The 19,394-nt window shown below is 48.8% G+C and overlaps 1 protein-coding gene across 1 annotated transcript in view; it reads right to left on the minus strand.

Annotated features, from left to right (window-relative positions):
* The window catches only part of ARHGEF3 (Rho guanine nucleotide exchange factor 3), a 249,310-nt gene that overhangs the window by 191,744 nt on the left and 38,172 nt on the right, over positions 1-19,394 (minus strand). The window contains exon 2 of the mRNA XM_040994676.1: positions 1,389-1,455. Within this exon, the coding sequence (XP_040850610.1) occupies positions 1,389-1,455 (67 nt within the window). The remainder of the gene's footprint in view (positions 1-1,388; positions 1,456-19,394) is intronic.

Consider the following 19,394-nt stretch of genomic DNA (forward strand, 5'->3'; position numbering starts at 1 on the left):
AACACATCAAAGGCACAGAGAAGCCCTGCAGCAGTGAGCATACTAAACTTGGCATGCTCAGACTGTCTTAGTTGTATTAATCAACCAGGTCTTTTTCCGATGAATGGCTATGACCATTCAGCCGAACTTACTTTGAAAAAGAGGGATCTTATCCAGAGCCTTGTCAACAGCTTAGGAGGTATCTGACTTGCATTCATTAAGGCACACATATCTACTTCAGCAGCTTTTTCTTGTACTTGGTAAGCAGGATATTATAACCTGTGTTAACCTAGTGCCATCATCCATAATTATTTTTAATGAAATATTTGGGGAAAATAATGAGCTTTACACAGGACTGTAAAGTGTGATTGGCTGAGGCTGGTATGGCTCAGGGAGTTACGTCATTGCCTACAACACCAGCATCATATATAAGCACTAGTTTGAATCCTGGTTGCTCTACATTCCATCTAGCTCCCTGCTAATGTGCTCAGGAAAGCAGCAGAAAATGGTCCAGGTCCTTGGGCCCAGGCACCCATCTAGGTGGAGTTCTGAGCTTCAGCCTGATCCAACCATAGTTGTTGTGTGGCCATTTGGAAAGTGAACCGATGACTACAGGTCTCTCTCTCTCTGTAGCTCAGACTTGGGGGAGCAGGCTCTTCCACATGAGGTGGCAGTGAAATTGCTGTGCCAAAAGAAGCAAGTGTAGAAATGTGGTGCTAGGCAAGGGAGACTGCTCTGGGCAGAAGTAACAGCACATTCAAATGCCTGCAGGTGAGACAAAGCTCCACACGTGCACAGGTGCGCTTCTGAGGTCAGCACCAGAACACGTGACAGCACACAGTAGGACTGCCGTGTACCATGACCTTCATATCATCATCCTCATCGTCGTTACTGTCAAGGAAGGCAGACAATCTTGTGTCACGAGGAGTGTGGGTCTGATCATGTCACCACCTCTACTAATGAACTGCTTCATACTTGGGAAAATTTTGTGATTCCCTTTAAGATCTGTTGAAAGTTCACAGACTTCTGGAAAACAAAGCCCACTCAGCCCTTGAAGGCACAAATCCAGACTGTCCATTTCTCACTTTTCCTTCACTGCACACATAGGTTCCAGATCCCAAAGGAAACTATCCTGACACCAGTCTCTCTGACCTGGACACCTCCTGACTTCCTTATTGGAGGCTTCCTGGAGCCCACAGCATCCAAGGCAGAACAACACTTGTGGATGACAGCTGGATGTCTTACTGAAGCCACATCCACCAATGGAAAGACTTCCCCAAAGAGCAAAGTACACTCAGCTGACTCTTCCAAGAAAACTAGCACACACAGCGCTCCCTATGGGGGTCAGAACTCATATACAGAATAAGCTGCTCAGCAGCACGTGGGTGCTGCCCAGTACGGACACTTACCCCTCTGAAATGCCAGGCTCTAGGAGAGGGAAACATGGGAAAGTTGTTTTGCCGCTGCCGTTTCAGCCTAGAGGAAGAGAAAAGACAACGTGTTCATTATTCTTTGGGTGGACAGCTGGAGGACAGCGCTGGTTTCACACGTAGGTCTATCAAAGAGAAAGATGCCCGAGAAGCAGCCCAGACAAACAAGGTGACCTGAAACTTTGTGCAATGCTCAACAGGCAAGTGCATTCAAGACCCCTTCCCTGTTCCTGAGCATGGAACAACAGTCAACGTGTCCCCCTGCAAAGATATAAGCTGAAGTTATAACTGAGATGCAACACCCCAGCTCTTTGTCCTCCTTGGTGTACACATAAATAGCTCCCGCCAGGGCACCAGGGGCTGCTGCCAGCTCCAGCTCAGCCTGGAACTCACCCTTGCTACAAACACACTGGGAGTATCAACCTCTGCACCAAATACACACTTATGTTGCAGCAGTCACAACCACTGCCAAGCAAGAGGATGCTTGCGCTTCCTAGTTTGTGAACCTCACAACGTGACCAAGTTTCCTTAGAAGGGATGGAGGCAGCTCATGACAGGTAAGTCCAGGGGGGTCCTCCACATGGGGAATACCCAGTTTCCAACCTGTACATGAATCAAAGTCTACAGTTTGCCAACAGACCCACAATGATACCTTTTTCAAAGTCTCCAGGGAATGATAAATTATTCCTCCCACTCCAAGTATGGTGTCTGCCAATGTAGATATTTAGAATTCATGTTTGCAGAAAAGGATTTTTCTTAGCCACTAATAAACAAACAGGGTGAGTGTGGTTGAGTATATGACAGTCCTTGACAACCTCCCTGCTGGCATCAGCAAGTCTGAAAGCATGTGGTGACAGTGCCTTGAAGATGGTCAGAACTGAGTAAAATCTTCCTTGATGCCACCACACACAAAAGCTAACTAGAAGGTAATTGTAATAGCAGTAGGTATTGAGTACTTACCAAAGCCTATGTTAACACTGTAAGTAGTTAACCTCACTATTGCCTTGTGAGCTAGTGTTCACTAAAAACTAAGACTTAGGAATAATAAGTGATTTGATTATTATCACACGGGTGACAACAAAATACTCATCTGAGCTATCTGACATCAAATCCTATGGTGTTTTGGTCACTGTGTGACAGCAGGATTTTGCCTTCACGGTTATTTGATGAGCTTCCTGCTCCCAAGCCAACAGCATGGAACTGAAGGATAGGTGTGCTGGTTCTACACATTGCTAGCCACAGCATATTTGCAATATTATTTTACCTTCTTATATTTTTTGTGGTTTTGCATATGATTTTAGTATTATTTTAATGTTTGCAATTATTGCAAAACATGCAAAATATTATTGCAAAACATACATAATCACAATAATTAGCAATGATTCAGTCAGATGGGCCGGGCATGACGCACTTTACCTACATGAGCTATGTCTCACAGTAACTTTATTAGGTTATTCTGTCATACTATAACTATATGATAATATAATTCTATGTATTTTATAATATAGATGCTTTATGACTTAAAGGGTAGAGCTTAAGACTTTTTAAAAAGATTTATTTTTATTTGAAAGGCAGATCTACAGAGAAAAGAGGCACGAGAGAGATCTTTCATCCACTGGTTCACTCCCCAAATGATCACACCAGTCAGAGCTGAACTGGTCCAAAGACAGGAGCCAGGAGCTTCTTGTAGGTCTCCACGTGCTTATGATCTGCTTTCCCAGGTCATATGCAGAGAGCTGGATCCAAGTGGAGTGACCAGGATTAGAACCAGTGACCATACAAATGCTTACCAAATTAGCCTGTTGGGCCACTGCACCAGCCCCTAAGACTTTTTGATGTTATGATGGGGTGAAAGTAAAATACAGCCAGTAGAGACCATGCTTGGAATTTTGATTTTTTCCCAGGCTAGTGATACTCAGGTAGTCTGATGCTGAATGGTGGGCAGGGCAGAGCAGGCAGCAGGGTCGAGGGATCAGCTATGGGGTGATGAGCTCTGCTGCAGTTTTTCTTTTCCCTACAGGTTTATTTGCTTATTTTAAAGCAGAGCAACTGAAATAGAGAAGGAAGAGGAGAAGAAAGAAAGGATACAGAGAAATCTTCCATCTGTTGGTTCACTTCCCAAATGCCCACAACAGCAAGGGCTGGACAACAATATGCACATTATGGCGTTTGTGGTTCAAGCCTGTTGAACTCACATATATATGGCTTTTGTGCTTAAACTGATGTATATGAGAACTCCTTACATATTCAGGATAGCACACGTACCAAAAGGTCTGGGCCCACATTCCTGGCTCCACACTAGCTATAGTTAAAAGGCATGGATTAAATGTGTATCAGCAAGCGAATTGATAAACAAAACGCCTTTTACAATAAAAATATTGCTTAATCACTAAACGTGTGAAGCACTGATACACAGGCCCTTGAAAACATCACACAAATTGAAAGCTTCCAGACCCAGTGTCCACATGTTGTACAGTTCCATTTACCTGAAATGTCCAGAGTTGGACAGTGGCTTGGCAGGTGCCAGAGTGTAGGGGAAGAGTGGGGCTGGAGCACAGTGACTGCTGAGTGGGTACAGAGTTCCTTTTGAGGATGATGAAAAGATTCTGGAATTAGCAAGTGAGGGATGCATAACATTGTGAATGGACTTAACAGTCTATGCATACATGGTACAAGCGAGAGTGAGATAGATTTGTTTATTTGGATACATCATATATATCCAATGGAAAGATTCTCATGGATTACTAGTATGGAACAAAGTCCTACTCCCTGCCACTCCAGAAGGAAGACTTCTATAAATAAAAACCAAGCACATACATTCTACTAAGCCTAGGAAGGGATGTAAAAGGCTTAGTCCTGTGAGACTCCCGCCCTTCTAGTCCCTGTGCCTGAGAAATACATTTAATGAGTCCTTGTACAAGGACAAAAAGGCCCACACCTCCTGGCCTCCTGCCTTTCTTCTCCCTCTCTCCAATGCCTTCCCTTCCTCCAGTGCTGAGAGATCCAGCAGCGACACCCAACCCATCCTCCACACCTCCCTGCCTTTTGCTGCATCTCCCTTCTACATGTTCCTTTCTGCAAAGCTGTGTCTTTTAGACAGCTTTCCAAAAAGTGCAGGATTCTGGAAGAATGGCTCAGGATAACATGCAAAACCAATGCAAAGTAGTGCTGGTCTGACCCAGTAGACAGGAATATGGACATTGGAGCCAGTTCTGGCCACTCACCAGCGGAGTGTCACTGGGCAAGTGACATAACTTCTCTGATCCCTAACTCCCCAGACTGTAAAGTTCAGGAAGCAGCAGGCCACCCTCCTAGAGTGGCTGGAGGACACGGTAAGTTAGTACAGGTAAAGCTCTACAGGGACTAGGTGATCCTTGCATTCCCTGCATTGAGTAAGAGCCCAATAAACCGCTGAGAAAAGAATGTACTGTGCTTGCTCTCAGCACATCTGTGGTCAACAGTGTCGCAGAATCGTTCTCTAGACAGGCTGCAAGCGCCTGCACACAATCATGTGCACAGAGAGATGGGGTTGGGGAGGAAGGGACACTTCCCACGGCTGAGGCCATCCCAGGCGGCCCTCTGAGCACTAGGCAGGGGCCCCATGTCAAGGCAGGGATGGGCCATGGACCTGCACTTGGCCATCACTCTCTCCCCAGCCCTCTTGCAGGTTGAGCTGGGGCCTGAACTGGCACCTTGTAAACAAAAGTGTACTCAGGTGCCAGGCTGACTACGTAGTCTGGAGCTGTCCAGAAGCAACGCTGGCCATCAAGGACACAGTACGAGATGGCATGGCAGGCTTCCGGCAGGACCCCTTTCCCAAGGACTTGCAAGAGTGCTTCGGGCTATGCACAACTTTTACCTTGCTAACCCCAGCATCTTGCCTCACTCTCTTTATATGGAATAATGCTGACAAGATGCCCAAACAGCCTTCAGCTAACTAGACCCGCAGGCCACCTCACCACTCCCACCTCCTACACCCCCACCCCCACGCTATGAGAAACAGTCACAATCTGACAAGCAAACTGACCAACACTCCTGCCCAACCCCAGGTTTCAGGTCTGAGGACGGGCTGCAGGCTGCTCACTCGCCTCCCCACCGGTTGCTCGGCTACTGCAAATCTTTCTGCAACGAGTCAGGCCACCACAGACAGACAGCAGTAATGCCAGTTGGTTAGAGCAGCAGTGCTGCAGTCTCCAAGACCTGGGTTCAGGCCAAAGTGCATTTAGTGACCTTGGGCAACTTACACAACCTCCCCACCCCTCTGCTTCCAACCTTAAGATAGATTTGGGCAAACACAGCTGTCCCAATTTACTTATTGTATGTATTTTAAAGACAGAGTTTTTAAAAAAAACTTCTATCTGCTGGTTCACTCCCAAATTAGCCATAGTAGTCAGGACTGGGCCAGGCCAAAACCAGGAGCTCAGCTTCTTCTGGGTCTCCCTCATGGGTTCAAGGCCCACAAGCACTTTAGGCTAAACACTGCTGCCTTCCCAGCACATCAGCAGGGAATTAGATCAGAAGTGGAGCAGCCAGGACTTGACTCAGTTCCCATATGGGATGCTGGCACTGCAAATAGCAGCTCAACCTACTGTGCACAGCACTGATGCCCCGCCCCCCCTTCAATGATCCAACACTCTCTTTCTACCCTACAGACATTCTGGAATAAAGCAGGTGCTCCACAAGGATGTGTAAGATCCTTCTGCATTTTCCTGACATCTGCAGATTCACAGAAGAGCCTGGCACAAATGTCCTACCCCAGGCTCATTAGAAAGTCCATCCACAACACGTACACTCTCATTCCTTTTCCTTTACTAAAGAAACTAGAAGGGCTATTATTCGCATTTATTCAACAAGAGGGGAAACCGTGTTTCCTGGTTACCACGTTGTCGGCTTCCTGACACACATCATTATTAGGGGAGAGCTGGTTGCCCGCGCTAGTTAACACTTCAGCTGGTCTCATTTGTCAAATATTTTTAAAGGGATGTTCTGCTTTTGGAAGCCTAATTTAAGAACTTTGTTTTTTTCACAGCCAAAGTGTTGACCTGCAAAAGGTGCCTCTCAAGTGCTTAGGGGCTGCTTCTCAAAGCAAGGGGCTGCTGGGTCTCCCTCGCCTGCCCCGCTCCTCCACAGCCATCCACATGCATCACTGCCCGTCTCCAATGGGACAGGCTTCTGTTTCCATTGGGAAAGGCTTCCTTCCATCCTAAGGAAATCCACTTGCTGCACGCCAGGTCACAGCCCAGCAGAGGGCCCTCCGGAAAGGATCATTAGTTCTCTACCCTTTAATCAAGGAGCAGCACATTGATGTTTTTCTAGTTTCTCCTGGGGCGGGGGGGGGGGGGGGCAGGGGGAGCCTGTTCTTACCCCAACCCCAGCATGTATTTTTTCTAACCAGGACTGCTGAGGGTTCAGCCTTCCAAGAGTCAGTCACTGACACTAACCCTCCCCTGGTCTGCACAAAAAAAAATCCCAGCTCTCTGCTGATGAAATGGATGTAAATTTAGAGCATGGGTACCCCAACGCACCAGCACCACTGACCTCTGATCTATGAACCTGGGGATCCTCAACCTGTTGTGATGACATTTTTAAGGGTTCACTTTTTTTAAAAAAGATGTATCTATCTATGTTTGAAAAGTAAAGTTAGAGAAGGAAAGGCAGAAGCTGAAACAGATCTTCCATCCATCTGTTGGTTCACTCCTCAAATGGCTGCAACAGTCAGGGATGAGGAGGCCAAAGCCAGGTTAACCTAGGTTTCTCACGTAGGTGCAGCAGCCCAATACTTGAACCATCTTCCCCTGCTTTCCCAGGCACATGTGCAGGGAGCTGGATTGGAAATGGAACAGCCAGGACTTGAACTGACAGCCAAAAGGGATACTGGCACTGCAGGCAGCAGCTTTTTACCCACTATACCACAACACTGGCCCTAAGGGTTTACTTTTTTTTTTTAACCAATAAATGTATAGATACACCAGACACTACAGATATATACTCATTTAGTCCCCCCCAAAACAATTTTTCTAGTTGCTTTTATGTATTCCCATTCTACAGATAAAATAATCTGAGGCTCAGAGAACTGAAGTGAAATCACACAGCTGCTTGGAACAAGGGGACAGATGCCACTGTCTCTGCCAAAGCAGCAACAACAGAGAAAAGGAGACAAACACACACACGCACCTCTTCTGTGCCAGGCCCTGCGCCAGCATCGCCAGTTGGCACTCTTCACACAAAGTGTCCTCAGACTTCACTCGATTTTAGAAGCACCCTGGTGTGAGTGCATGTGTGTGTGGATGGGCAGAGCCACAGAGCCCTTAGCCACTGGTTCACACCCAGAACCAATTCCAGGCCCAGGACTAGAGCCAGGGACTGAGAACTCAGTACAAGTCTCCCATGTGAACAGCAAGAACGCAGCACCTTGAGCTATCACCTGTCACTTCCCAGGGCCTGACACATGCGGGAAGCTGAAACCGGGAAGCCGGGAACCTAACTCAAGCGCTTCAACGGTGGGTGCTGGAGGATGTAGGGGTGGAGGTTCCAGCTCTTAGGCCAGACACCAATCCTGACCCTTCAAAGAGCAAGGATCGGCGATGAGGCTCTTGCATTGGCCTTTTCATCACTATGAATAAAAAGCCATGTGGATTCACTGGTGTTCATATTGTACTTCAGCAAAATATAATTTTAATTAAAATTACTTACTTGTTTTTTCTTTATGTGAAAGGCTGAGAGACAGAGATCTTCCCTTCACTAATGCATTACCCAAATGCCTGCAAACATTAGGGCTGGGCCAGACTGAAGCTGGGAGCCCAGAGGCCCATCCAGGTCTCCTGCAGAGGTAGCAGAGGACCCAAGTTCTTGAGCCATCACCGTCACATGACAAGAAGTTGTACAGGAAAACGGGTCAGAACTGAACCCAGGAACTCCAACACAGGAGGCAGGCCTCCCACCTGCAACTTAACTACTGCACACCCTTAAGTTAAACATTTAATGACAGAGGTTCCATTACTATTATTATTATTATTATTATTTACAATAGGGAAATCTGTAATTTCAAAACTCCCGCAAACACATCAAGGTAACAGAAAGATCAGCTTTTTTTTTTTTTTAAGATTTATTTTTATTATTTTTTATTGGAAAGGCGGATATACAGAGAGGAGAGACAGAGAGGAAGATCTTCCGTCCGATGATTCACTCCCCAAGTGAGCCGCAACGGGCCGATACTATGCCGATCCGAAGCCAGGAGCCTCTTCCGGGTCTCCCACGCGGGTGCAGGGTCCCAAAGCTTTGGGCCGTCCTCGTCTGCTTTCCCAGGCCACAGGCAGGGAGCTGGAAGGGAAGCGGGGCTGCCGGGATTAGAACCGGCGCCCATATGGGATCCCGGGCGTGCAAGGCGAGGACTTAACCACTTGCGCCACCGCGCCGGGCCCAAGATCAGCTTTGATTTGCAGACAACATCCAGACTTGGAAAAGAAGGATTTTTTTTTCCCAAAAGCATATTGGACAGTTAGTAGTGACTGGGAGAGCTGACCAATCACTGTGCAGGCCAAAGACCTAGGGGCCATCCCCAGAATCATAGCACTGAACTGGACTGGGCACCTCACCGCTCTTGTTAAGGTGCGAGGAAGGAGGAGGAGAAAGGAGCCCTGCGTAAGAGTGGGAGAGGAAGCTAAACCCACCAGGGCATGGGCACAGGATCAGCTGGAGGGACTCCATGACCAGAACAAAGGCCAACCTGCAACCAAGACAGGAGTGACACATGGCAGTAGATATCAGAAGAGGGCCAGTGTGAATGAATGAAAGAACGACAAAGCATTGTTGCCTTACCAAGCAGGAAACTGCACTGGGTCCATTCATGAGTCTCACCAGCCTGATTGCAGGAGAATGAGAAACCAATGGCTGAGTTCTTGCAATGTTTTGAAGGGATTTGGGTGAAATACAAGGTATTAAAAACAAAATAAAAACCTCCATGAACTTTTCATTTCAAATCTTTATTTGCAGGCCCGGCGCGGTGGCACAAGTGGTTAAGGTCCTCGCCTTGCATGCCCGGGATCCCATATGGGCGCCAGTTCTATCCCGACAGCCCCACTTCCCATCCAGCTCCCTGCCTGTGGCCTGGGAAAGCAGTCGAGGACGACCCAAAGCTTTGGGACCCTGCACCTGCGTGGGAGACCCGGAAGAGGCTCCTGGCTTCGGATCGGCATAGCATCGGCCGTTGCACTCACTTGGGGAGTGAATCATTGGATGGAAGATCTTCCTCTCTGTCTCTCCTCTCTGTATATTCGCCTTTCCAATAAAAAAAATAATAAAAATAAATCTTTTTTTAAAAAATCTTTATTTGCAGATATAAGCTATTTTTGGGATGATTCTACCAAATTATTTCCATATCAGAAACCAAAGGGTGAAGTCATGGTTTGAAATTCTAAACAGCTCTGACTCAAAAAACTTTATCTACAGACACCCTACGGTCCGACAGACACTTCTCCCTGGATGGAGTTAAGGAAAGTCTTCCAGCTTCATGTAACAACGTATTGATCAGAAGCTAATAAGTCAGCATGGAGGTGGTCCGACACATGCAAAACAGCATCACTATTCCAAAAAAAAAAAAAGTCCTCAGAAAGGGACATTTCTAATAAATGTTCTGTTGATTCTAACAGCTAAAAACACCAAAAAACACTCAAATTAGCCCACGTTGCTTAAAACAGTTCATTGACTCTGATACAGGACCCACCACAGTCTCCCAACTCCATAAATACTGCTTTTTAATTAGAATCTCCATAAATGCTGTTTTTGGCAATGACTAAGGCCACACATATAAAACATGTTTATTCCCAAACTGTCATAGGGCCTCGGGGGAGGGGCCGTGGCTGACTTGTCAGAGCACATTAGGTGGTGGAGTGGGGAGGGGGAGACGTAAAGCTGGTGCCAAGGGCACCATTCAGGCAGATACGACTTGAGCCCCACCACACACAACAAGCTACCCGACCAAGTCCCGCCTGACCTCCAAGACAGCTAGAGGCAAGAAAGTCAAGGGGGTTATGGGGGAGGCTAGTACTTCTGAACCAGAGAGGGAAATGCCAGCACGCTTCGACACCTTCACAAAAATGGAATTGAAAGTCCATTTTTTTGGTGTAAAAAATAATTGAAATCCATGTACAGATAAGGGATCTTCACAAAATGCACAGGAAAATGAATAGTATGAGAAACTTATGCAAGGGGGTGAGCATTGGGCAAAGGAACCCTTGGGATGCGCCCAGCCCGTATCAGAGCACCAGGGTTGGAGTCCTGGCTCCGCTTCTGAGTCTAGCTTCCTGCCAGTGCACACCCTGGGAGGCAACAGGTGATGACCCCAGGTCTTGGGTCCCTGCAACCCACATAGGAGATCCACACTGAATTCCCAGCTCTTGGTTTGAGCCTGGCCCAGACCCCGCTGTGAATGAACCACTGGATAGAAGAACTCTATCTCAGTTCGTTTATTTGCCCACCCTCCCCCCGACACACACGAATACTCGCTCTCTTTCCCTTTCATGTAAATTTTTTAAACACATTAATAAGGGAAAAAAAATAAGCACAGAATTCTAAATAATCATTTGCATCAAAATACACATATCCTTTGATTCCACTTTCCACAAACTCTTTGAACAACCCTTACTTTCCCAGTTACAGTATTATTTACACTGTGCTTTTCATGTTGATGAACTCACTAAATCCTCATTCTGAGGACAAGCGCTGTACAGATGAGCAGGCTGTAGCCCTGAGGAGTAAGACTTGGAAATGCCTCACAGCTACTAAGGCTCACAGCCAACCAGCCCTGGAGCATGACAAGTGACGCGGGATGTTTCCAGACACCTAATCCACAAGAGGTATAAACAAGGGAGACAAAAAGTCATTTGCCAGCCTTTTACCAAACATTAGGGTCAAACATGGCTCATCATGGCTCATCCAAAGTCCAAGGCAGAAAAAGACAAATTCTCTGGCACTTGCTAACTTTTAGCTTCCAGCCAGACTGCACTAGGAACAGGTGTAGCTGTTGCCATGGCAACCATCTTTTCCTACCCAAAGATGCTCTCCCTCCTGATGAGCCCTGATTCAAGCATGTAGCCCTTGTGGAAACAGATTCTTCTGCCTATCCCCAACTGGCTCAAAGTTTTACAAGATGGGGAACACACTGGAAGATTCCTAGCTTCCTGCTTACATTCACAGCAAACCATGTATACAAGGCCACAGCGAGTGGCTGTACAGAGATAAAAATCAGAAGGGGGGAAGCCGACCTCTGCAGTGGTCCCAGTGCCTGGCAAGGTTGGGGTGCGGCTCCAGTTCCAGCACTGCCAGTCGGAGACGCAAGCTCATGGTTTGGCCTCCACATCCCATTCCATGGTCTCAAAGTAGGAAAACTAGAGATTAGGTTTTATACTTTCTTAAGAGAAGTTGTGAGATTATGTCAATGTAGTACAGAGTGAAGGCTGTTACTCGGCTATCTTCACCCGGGCCAGGGCCTTGGTGCAGAAAGAACAGGGGCCATCACCTGACTGCCATTGTCCTTGTAGCTCAATGGCCAGATGTTCTAAACAGAACACTCTGCCGTCAAAAGCACAGGACGAGGTGACCAGGCACAGAGTCCACCCACACACAGCTGAGTGCAGGCAGATGAAAAGACAGCCAGTGAGGTCCCACACTCAGCACCTGCCCTTGAGGCTCTGAAAAGATCAACTTACTGAAACCAATCTATGGCCTTTACATAACAAAGCTATCACCATGCGGGGAGGTGGGGGCTGGCATCGAGTGGAGCATTTCAGATGCCCACATCACACATCAGAGTACCTGAGTCTGACACTCAAGTTCCACTCCTGACTCCAGCTTCCTGCTAAGGCAGACCCGGGGAGGCAGCAGAGATGGCTTCCTGCCACCCCCTGGGAGGCCTGCCTGTGCTCCAGGGTTTCAGTTTTGGTCCTAGCCCAGCCCTAGCCATTGCCAATAGTTGGGGAATGAGTCAGCAAATGGGACTTTCTGTGCGGCTCATCCTCTCTTTTGAAACGGAAGGGGAGGGAAGGAAAGGGTAAGGGAGAGGGGAGAGGGAGAGGGAGAGGAGAGGAGAGGAGAACAGAGGAGGGGGAAAGGGAAAAGAGGGGAGGGAAGAGAAAGAGAAAGGAAGGGAAGAGAGAAAAGGGAAGGGAAAGGATTGATCCAGGTAACCTGCACCTGCCACATTACACATCTCTACACTATCTGAAATTTTATGATGTGTCTATATTAATTTTGTGAAAAAGGTATAATAGTTTAAAAGGAAATTCAAGTGCTTTGCTCTAACATAGATGGTTCACAAATAAACCCAGTCAATAAACCAAAAAAAAAAAAAACCAACAAAAAACCAGCAACAACAACCTACCAAGTAACTAATAAAGTGGAACTTAAGAGAGCACATAAACCTTTCAAATTAGCATTGCTTACATGGGAACACTGAAAGTGGGCAGGCACTTGACCTCACAACTGGGAATGTGTAAATCGACAGAGCAACCCCACTGGGGCATTTGGCAACAATTCGGCAACCTTTTCCAGGAGCACAAAAATGACACAGAAGTTCACCCTGACAATGATTAACTTGAGCAAATAACCACACACATCAAGCAAGTATGATGCCACTCTCAAGGTTTAGGAGATGGGAACTAAACAGCTCAAGTGGCCAAGAGCCTGGCTATTAGGTAAGCCCCCCCCCCCCCGTATGGGACAGGTTAGGACCACTCTAGGGACACCCATATTCTATCCCTAAGTGCCTGGGTTTGAATCTGAGCTCTGCTGCTGATTCCAGCTTCCTGTTCACGTACACCTGACATGGTAGCAAGTGATGATGGCGCAAATTTATTTCAGTACATGAAAGTTTGAACTCTGGGGCCCGGCACCACTGCCTAGTGGCTAAAGTTCTCACCTTGAACATGCCAGGATCCCATATGGGTGCTGGTTCTAATCCCGGCAGCCCTGCTTCCCATCGAGCTCCCTGCTTGTGGCCTGGGAAAGCAGTCAAGGACAGCCAAGCCTTGGGACCCTGCACCCATGTAGGAATCCTGGAGGAGGCTGCTGGCTCCTGGCTTTGGATCAGCATAGCTCCGGCCATCATGGCCACTTGGGGAGTGAATCAGCAAATGGAGGATCTTTCTCTCTGTCTTTCCTCCTCTCTGATTGTCTGACTTTGCAATAAAAATAAGTCTTTAAGAAAAAAAATTGAATTTCATACTTATGCAATGAGCAACTGAGGACAGTAAAGTTGGTCACACAGTAAGTGGAAATGGGCTAGCCTGCCCACATACATGTGTGCTGCTGGGAATGCTATGCTACACTGCAACACCACCACCAGCAGCCATAGTCGTGATTCGGAAGATAAGGGCCTGAGAAGCGTGCCTCCATTTCATCCTGACAGCACCAATGAGTGGGCGTTCCTGTGTCCATATTTACAGATGGAGAGACACACGGCAGCTCGACACAGGGAGGAGCAGAGACCTCAGGTAACTTGCCCCGGGTCACACAGTTCGGAAGCAGAAATGGTGCCAGGGCTCTTGACTGCTGCGTAGCACTGCCCACCCCAACATTCACATAGCCCAGGGCTGCCCACTCATCAAGCTGTGTGCTTGCCAGTACTTCCTGGAGAGGGTGATGCACAGCTTTGCGGCTTTGAGATGACTCACCCCTGCCATGCAACACCAACTCTGCCCCTTACCGATGACTGAGTGACACAAAAGCTGAGTGAGTCGCATCGGCACAGTGACCATGGAGCAATCCCCACCACCTGCCACCCCCCCATAGCTGCAGGGGAAACAGCATCATGAAGACAAAATTTCAGACTGAGGTCTCTCTCTCTCTCACTGGAGTCTTAGAAATGCACGCTGACTTGCACCCAGCTGGTCTCCCCCACCAGCTGCTGGAAGTCATAGGCAGTTTCAACGACAAGTTCACACTGGAGGGTGAAGCCAGGGGAAACCATCCTCTGTGAACCATTCTGCCTCTGGGTGCATGAGACCAAAAGCACAGTGACTTCACTTCCTACGACCGGGCTGGAACGTGTGCAAAGCTTCCGTGTCTACCACATGTGAATCAAGATGCAGGCAGGGGCGGCCAGGGAACAGTAGTGTCACTGGAGAAAAGGCAGGTCTCAGGTCTCCCACATCTTCCTCAGCAGATCACCTAAAGAGCTTGCTGCAGAAGATAAACAAGCACCAGCCCTGTGTTGTTCACCAGGATGCAAAACCCTGTGATGGCCCCAAAGCCAGTGATTGAATCAGATAGATCAAGAGCAGCGAGGATTCCCAGAGAACACACTAGACTACCACCCTCTCTGAGAGCTGGTCAGGGTCACAGGGTCCGCTGATGACAGGCTGGGACCCTTGAAGGTCTCCCCCACCAGGTACAGGTGTTTCTCAACCTTTCCCTCTTTCTGGATGCCAGGACTGCCAGCTGGGCATCTGCTGGTTAGCTCAGTACCCAGATCTTCTTCTGTAGGGGCAATGCCCCTCCCCTGCTCTTTTAGTCACTGTAACTCAGGATGAACCAATCCTAGCTCCAACGATAGGCATGTGACCTGGCCTGGCCAATGAGCACAACCAACTCTACACTGGAGATCAAGAAAACATACACAGTCGTTCTGGCACAAGAGCTGAGCTGGCGGGAGGTGAACTTGGAACTGTGCATGACAAATGATGCAGAAATGCTACTTGAGAAGGATGCTACTCTGGGGAAAGTGGAGCGAGAGACCTAGACAGACAGGGTCCTGTTAACATGAATTAGTCATCTGGAGCCAGAACTATCATTAAACTCCCCAGTGACAAAAAGTGAGCCCTGGAGCTAGCACCATGGTATAGCAGGGTGAACCTCCACCTTGTGAGCACCAGCATCCCATACAGTGCCAGTTCATGTCACAGCTGCTCCACTTCTAATCCAGCTCTCCGCTAAAATGCCTGAGAAAGCAACAGAAGGTGGACCCAAAAGTTTGGGTCCCTGCACCCATGTGGGAGACCCAGAATAAAATCCAGGTTCACAACCTCAGACTTACCCAGGTTTGATGAGAGGATGGAAAACTTCCCTTTCTCTCTTTTTAAGAAAGTGAACCCTTTTTAAAAACACATTTCAGAGGAATGCATTATATTTCTGCCACATAACAACTAGAGGAACCGAGTATTACTTCTTGGTGAAGAAGAAAAGCAGCAAGCAATAAAATCGGCTGTGGCCAAGAGACCCACACACAGTGCTTCACAATAGTCAGCACTTAACAGGCGTGGGCTCACTGCAGACAAAGCCCTCCTCAGATCCTTCCCAGCGGGACGCTTCTAGGCCACCTGCTGGAAGGCCACACCCTTCCCCCTCTGCCCAGGAACCACCCCTGCCAGTCATCCATGGTGTTGGCTCCCACCAGCCTTGTTTCCTGTGGCTTTCTTCCCACTCAAATCCCATGGGGTAGAGACTTTGTCTTCTGCATTCACGGCCGTATATCCTAGGACCCAGATCCGTTCTGAGTACCACAGGCGTTCAACAGACATCTGGTGAATCAATGAGTGAAGGAAAGGATGGTACCCTGGGGCCACATCTGCCCAGCCCCTCAGTCAGCAGCCATCCTATACCTGGAGCCACGTCGTCTTCCCACTTACCTGATCTGATACCCTAATAGCTGCCCCCTGTAGACCAGGCAACCTGATCACCCAGACTTGTGCAGGAAGCAGCAATAAGAATGAAAGGCCAGGCACCCTTGGCGTTTACAAAGTGTCTTAGTTCTTTTCCCTCTGTTCAAAGGTATATAATGAATGTTCATTACCCACAAAAGCAAATGAATAAAATGGAAACATAATAGGTAAGGCTGCAAAAAAAATCATAATCATTTACCCTTTAAGTTACATTATTCTTAGAGATCCAACCCCCACTCCACTATGTGCCCCTGCACTTATTGACACTCCTGGTTCCACAAGCAGAGAAGAATTCCCTGCAGGTAGGGGGCCTGCCTGCCTACCTGTGCCTGTTTGCACCCTGCGTCTCCCAGGAGGGCCCTCAATTGCAGTAGGTGATGCCCTTGAGGGATAGAGACATTGTGGGGATTGAGCATGTCACAGGGCAGCGAGGCAAGGCATGAGCCCTTCACCAGGATTTCTACTTTGCTGATAGCAGGAGGAAGGGATTACATCAAAATAGTCCAGGGCAGGTGTCTGGCCTGGCAGCAAAGACGCCCGTATCTGTGTCTGGGTTCAGTTTCTGCTCCAGCCTCCTGCTCCTGCACACTCCGGGATGGCACAGGTGCTGATTCCAGTGGTTGGATCTCTACCACCCCTCTGGGTAGACCTGAATTGAGTACCCAGCTCCTGGTTCTGGCCCCAGGTCCAGCCCTAGACACTGCAGGAATATGGGGAGTCAACTAGCACTTAGAAAATCCACCTCTCTCTTTCTGCCTCTCAAATAACTAAAATGATACACAACTAGGTTTTTAAATATTGAAGTGACAAGTAGGATGTTGAGACGCACAGTGAATCAACTCACAGATTAGGATAAGAACTCTTTAATATTGATCACAGCAGGACTTGGTTTAATCCCCTGTGCATTTTCCAAATAGCCTACAATTTGTTGAACAGTGTTCATTTTCAACTCCCAACCTGAAACTATAACCAGAGGCATATCCTCCCCTTTAATGTCTCTAGATTTTGCAAACACAAAGGAAAGGATCTGGGCTTTTTGGTGGGTCTGGCTTTTACAGTGAACTCGAAAGGGAAGAGCGAGACGACAGGGCATCAGCTGGACCTTGCACCAATGAGTACGCCCCTCCTGAACTACACCGTGGCCCCAGCATGGAAGCAGGCCCCGCCACCTGCTATCAGCATGCCTTCCAGATCCCAGAAACTCAGTATTTAATGGAAAGCTGTATTTCTTTTGGAGGAAAAGATGGTCAATCTTTTCAACCCTGACCTGTAGGGATTTCCAACAAAAACAAAGAAACATAAAGCGAGCTTCTCACGTGCATGTTGGATTTTAAAGCAAAACAGACAGATACGTCACAAAACGCCCCTGCTTAGTACCAGGATCACACTGGCATGTGTGCTCCACTGCATGGCACGCACATCCCCAGAGAACCGGGGCAGGCAACCTTCGCCCCTAACTCAAGCTCCAGGACTGGTCCCCACACCCACAGGTGGCAGCAGACCAGAGCTGGAACACTGCTCCTCTTTGAAGACAGACATGGGAGAGGAGGTACAAGAAGGGATTTGGGGGTGCAAGGCAGGATCTTGGAGACTAGCAGAGCTCTCCCTGCCCCAGGGCCAGGTCACTTGGGTCCAAGTAGCAGCGCAGGGAAGGGAGGCACTGCGGCCCTCAAGAACAGTACATCCAGAAAAGCACAGGAAAACACAGAGCCCGCAGCCACGGGAACTGGCAGGGGGCTGTGAATACAGGGAGCTGGGGAGAGAGGGACCGCACAGAGCTCTTTCTGCCACCCCTGTGCTGAAAGGAGACCTGCCTCAGAGACCCGGGGGCGGGCAGCAGGCAGTGGAAAGCGGTTTCTGCCTTCCCAGGGCCTGGTCTGGGAGCACTGGCTCTGCAATTGGTGCAGTCACAAACGCCCCCTCGCACTCTGCCAGACACGACTTCACAGACTGGATCAGGCGGCTGGAGTCAGAGGGAAGCACCGCTGGCCAGCAGAGAGAGTGTGTGTGAAAGACACACACATACACAGTCAGGAAGTCCAGGGTGGAGCCCCGGCTGATCTTCGGAGAATTGACCTGGCCTCCCAATGCCCTCAGACAAGATCCTCACTTGCTTAAAATCACCTGTGCTTCCCAATCCCCCCCCCCCACCAGCCTGGCCACTGCTCGGCCTCATCGGACAGGTGGGTGCCACGGCAAGGGGTTCCTTCTCCCCTGCCCCGTCGGACAGGTGGCTGCCAGGGCAAGGGGCACCTTCCGCCCAGGAGCAGCTCCCCTCAGCTTCCTTTGGACCGCTGGACCTGCGCTCAACTCCCCTACCCCTGCTGCAGCTCCCGAACAGCCTGAGCAGCCCCTCCCGGCCACCTTGGTTTCTGCCTTTTTCCCAGGGCAGAAGCCACCCCCACCCTTCTCCTCCTGCTGTCTCCATCCTCAACTCCTAGTGCAGGGTGGCAGCCTGGAGCAGCCGAGGTACAGAAGAGATGGAAAACAAAAATCTTCCCCAATAACAGCCAAGCTCCTGGGCCTCAGCGCCCACATCTGAAAAGCCAGGCATAGGACTCTAGCCAGGGGCAAGCAATGACAGCACACGCTTTCTTCTACTCGGAGTAATGCGAGGCGCTTCCTCTGGGATGCTGGATATACTGCTTGTTTGTTCTTTTTTATTATCTTCCTTTGAAGGAAATCTCATCGCTTGAGGACAAGGTCAAAGAAAACAGCCATCAACCTACTGCCTTCGACATTCCCAAGCAACTCGGTCACCACCTTTCTAGAACCCATTTCCAGATTGGGACAAAAGGAAGACCAGAAAGTGACAGCCCCCGCCACCCACCCCACCTCCTCTTGGCTGGGACCGTAGTCAAGGTCATTGAAACCTGACAAGCCCTTCCTCTCCCCTCCCCTTCCCCTCTGCCAAAGATGATTCCTTTGTGAAAACACCAATGGCAGCCCAGCGTGGCAGCCTGGTGGCCAAAGTCCTTGCCTTGCATGCGCCTGGATCCCATATGGACACCAGTTTGCATCCCAGCAGCTCTGCTTTTCATCCAGCTCCCTGCTTGTGGTCTGGGAAAGCAGTCCAGGACAGCCCAAAGCCTTGGGTCCCTGCACCTGTGTGGGAGACCCAGAGAAGGCTCCTAGCTCCTGGCTTCAGCTCAGCTCAGCTCTGGCTATTGTGGCCACTTGTGGAGTGAATCATCGGATGGAAGATCTTCTCTGTTTCTCCTCCTCTCTGTATATCTGACTTTCAAAAAAAAAAAAGAAAGAAAAAAGGAACTTCTGGGGAGCAGGTGCTTAGCCTGCTGGTTAGGATGTCGTATCTCATGCTGGGCTCCAG

Source organism: Ochotona curzoniae, unplaced genomic scaffold, assembly GCF_017591425.1.
Source record: "Ochotona curzoniae isolate NIBS_2020 unplaced genomic scaffold, NIBS_Ocur_1.0 contig_908, whole genome shotgun sequence".
Lineage (NCBI taxonomy): Eukaryota > Metazoa > Chordata > Mammalia > Lagomorpha > Ochotonidae > Ochotona > Ochotona curzoniae.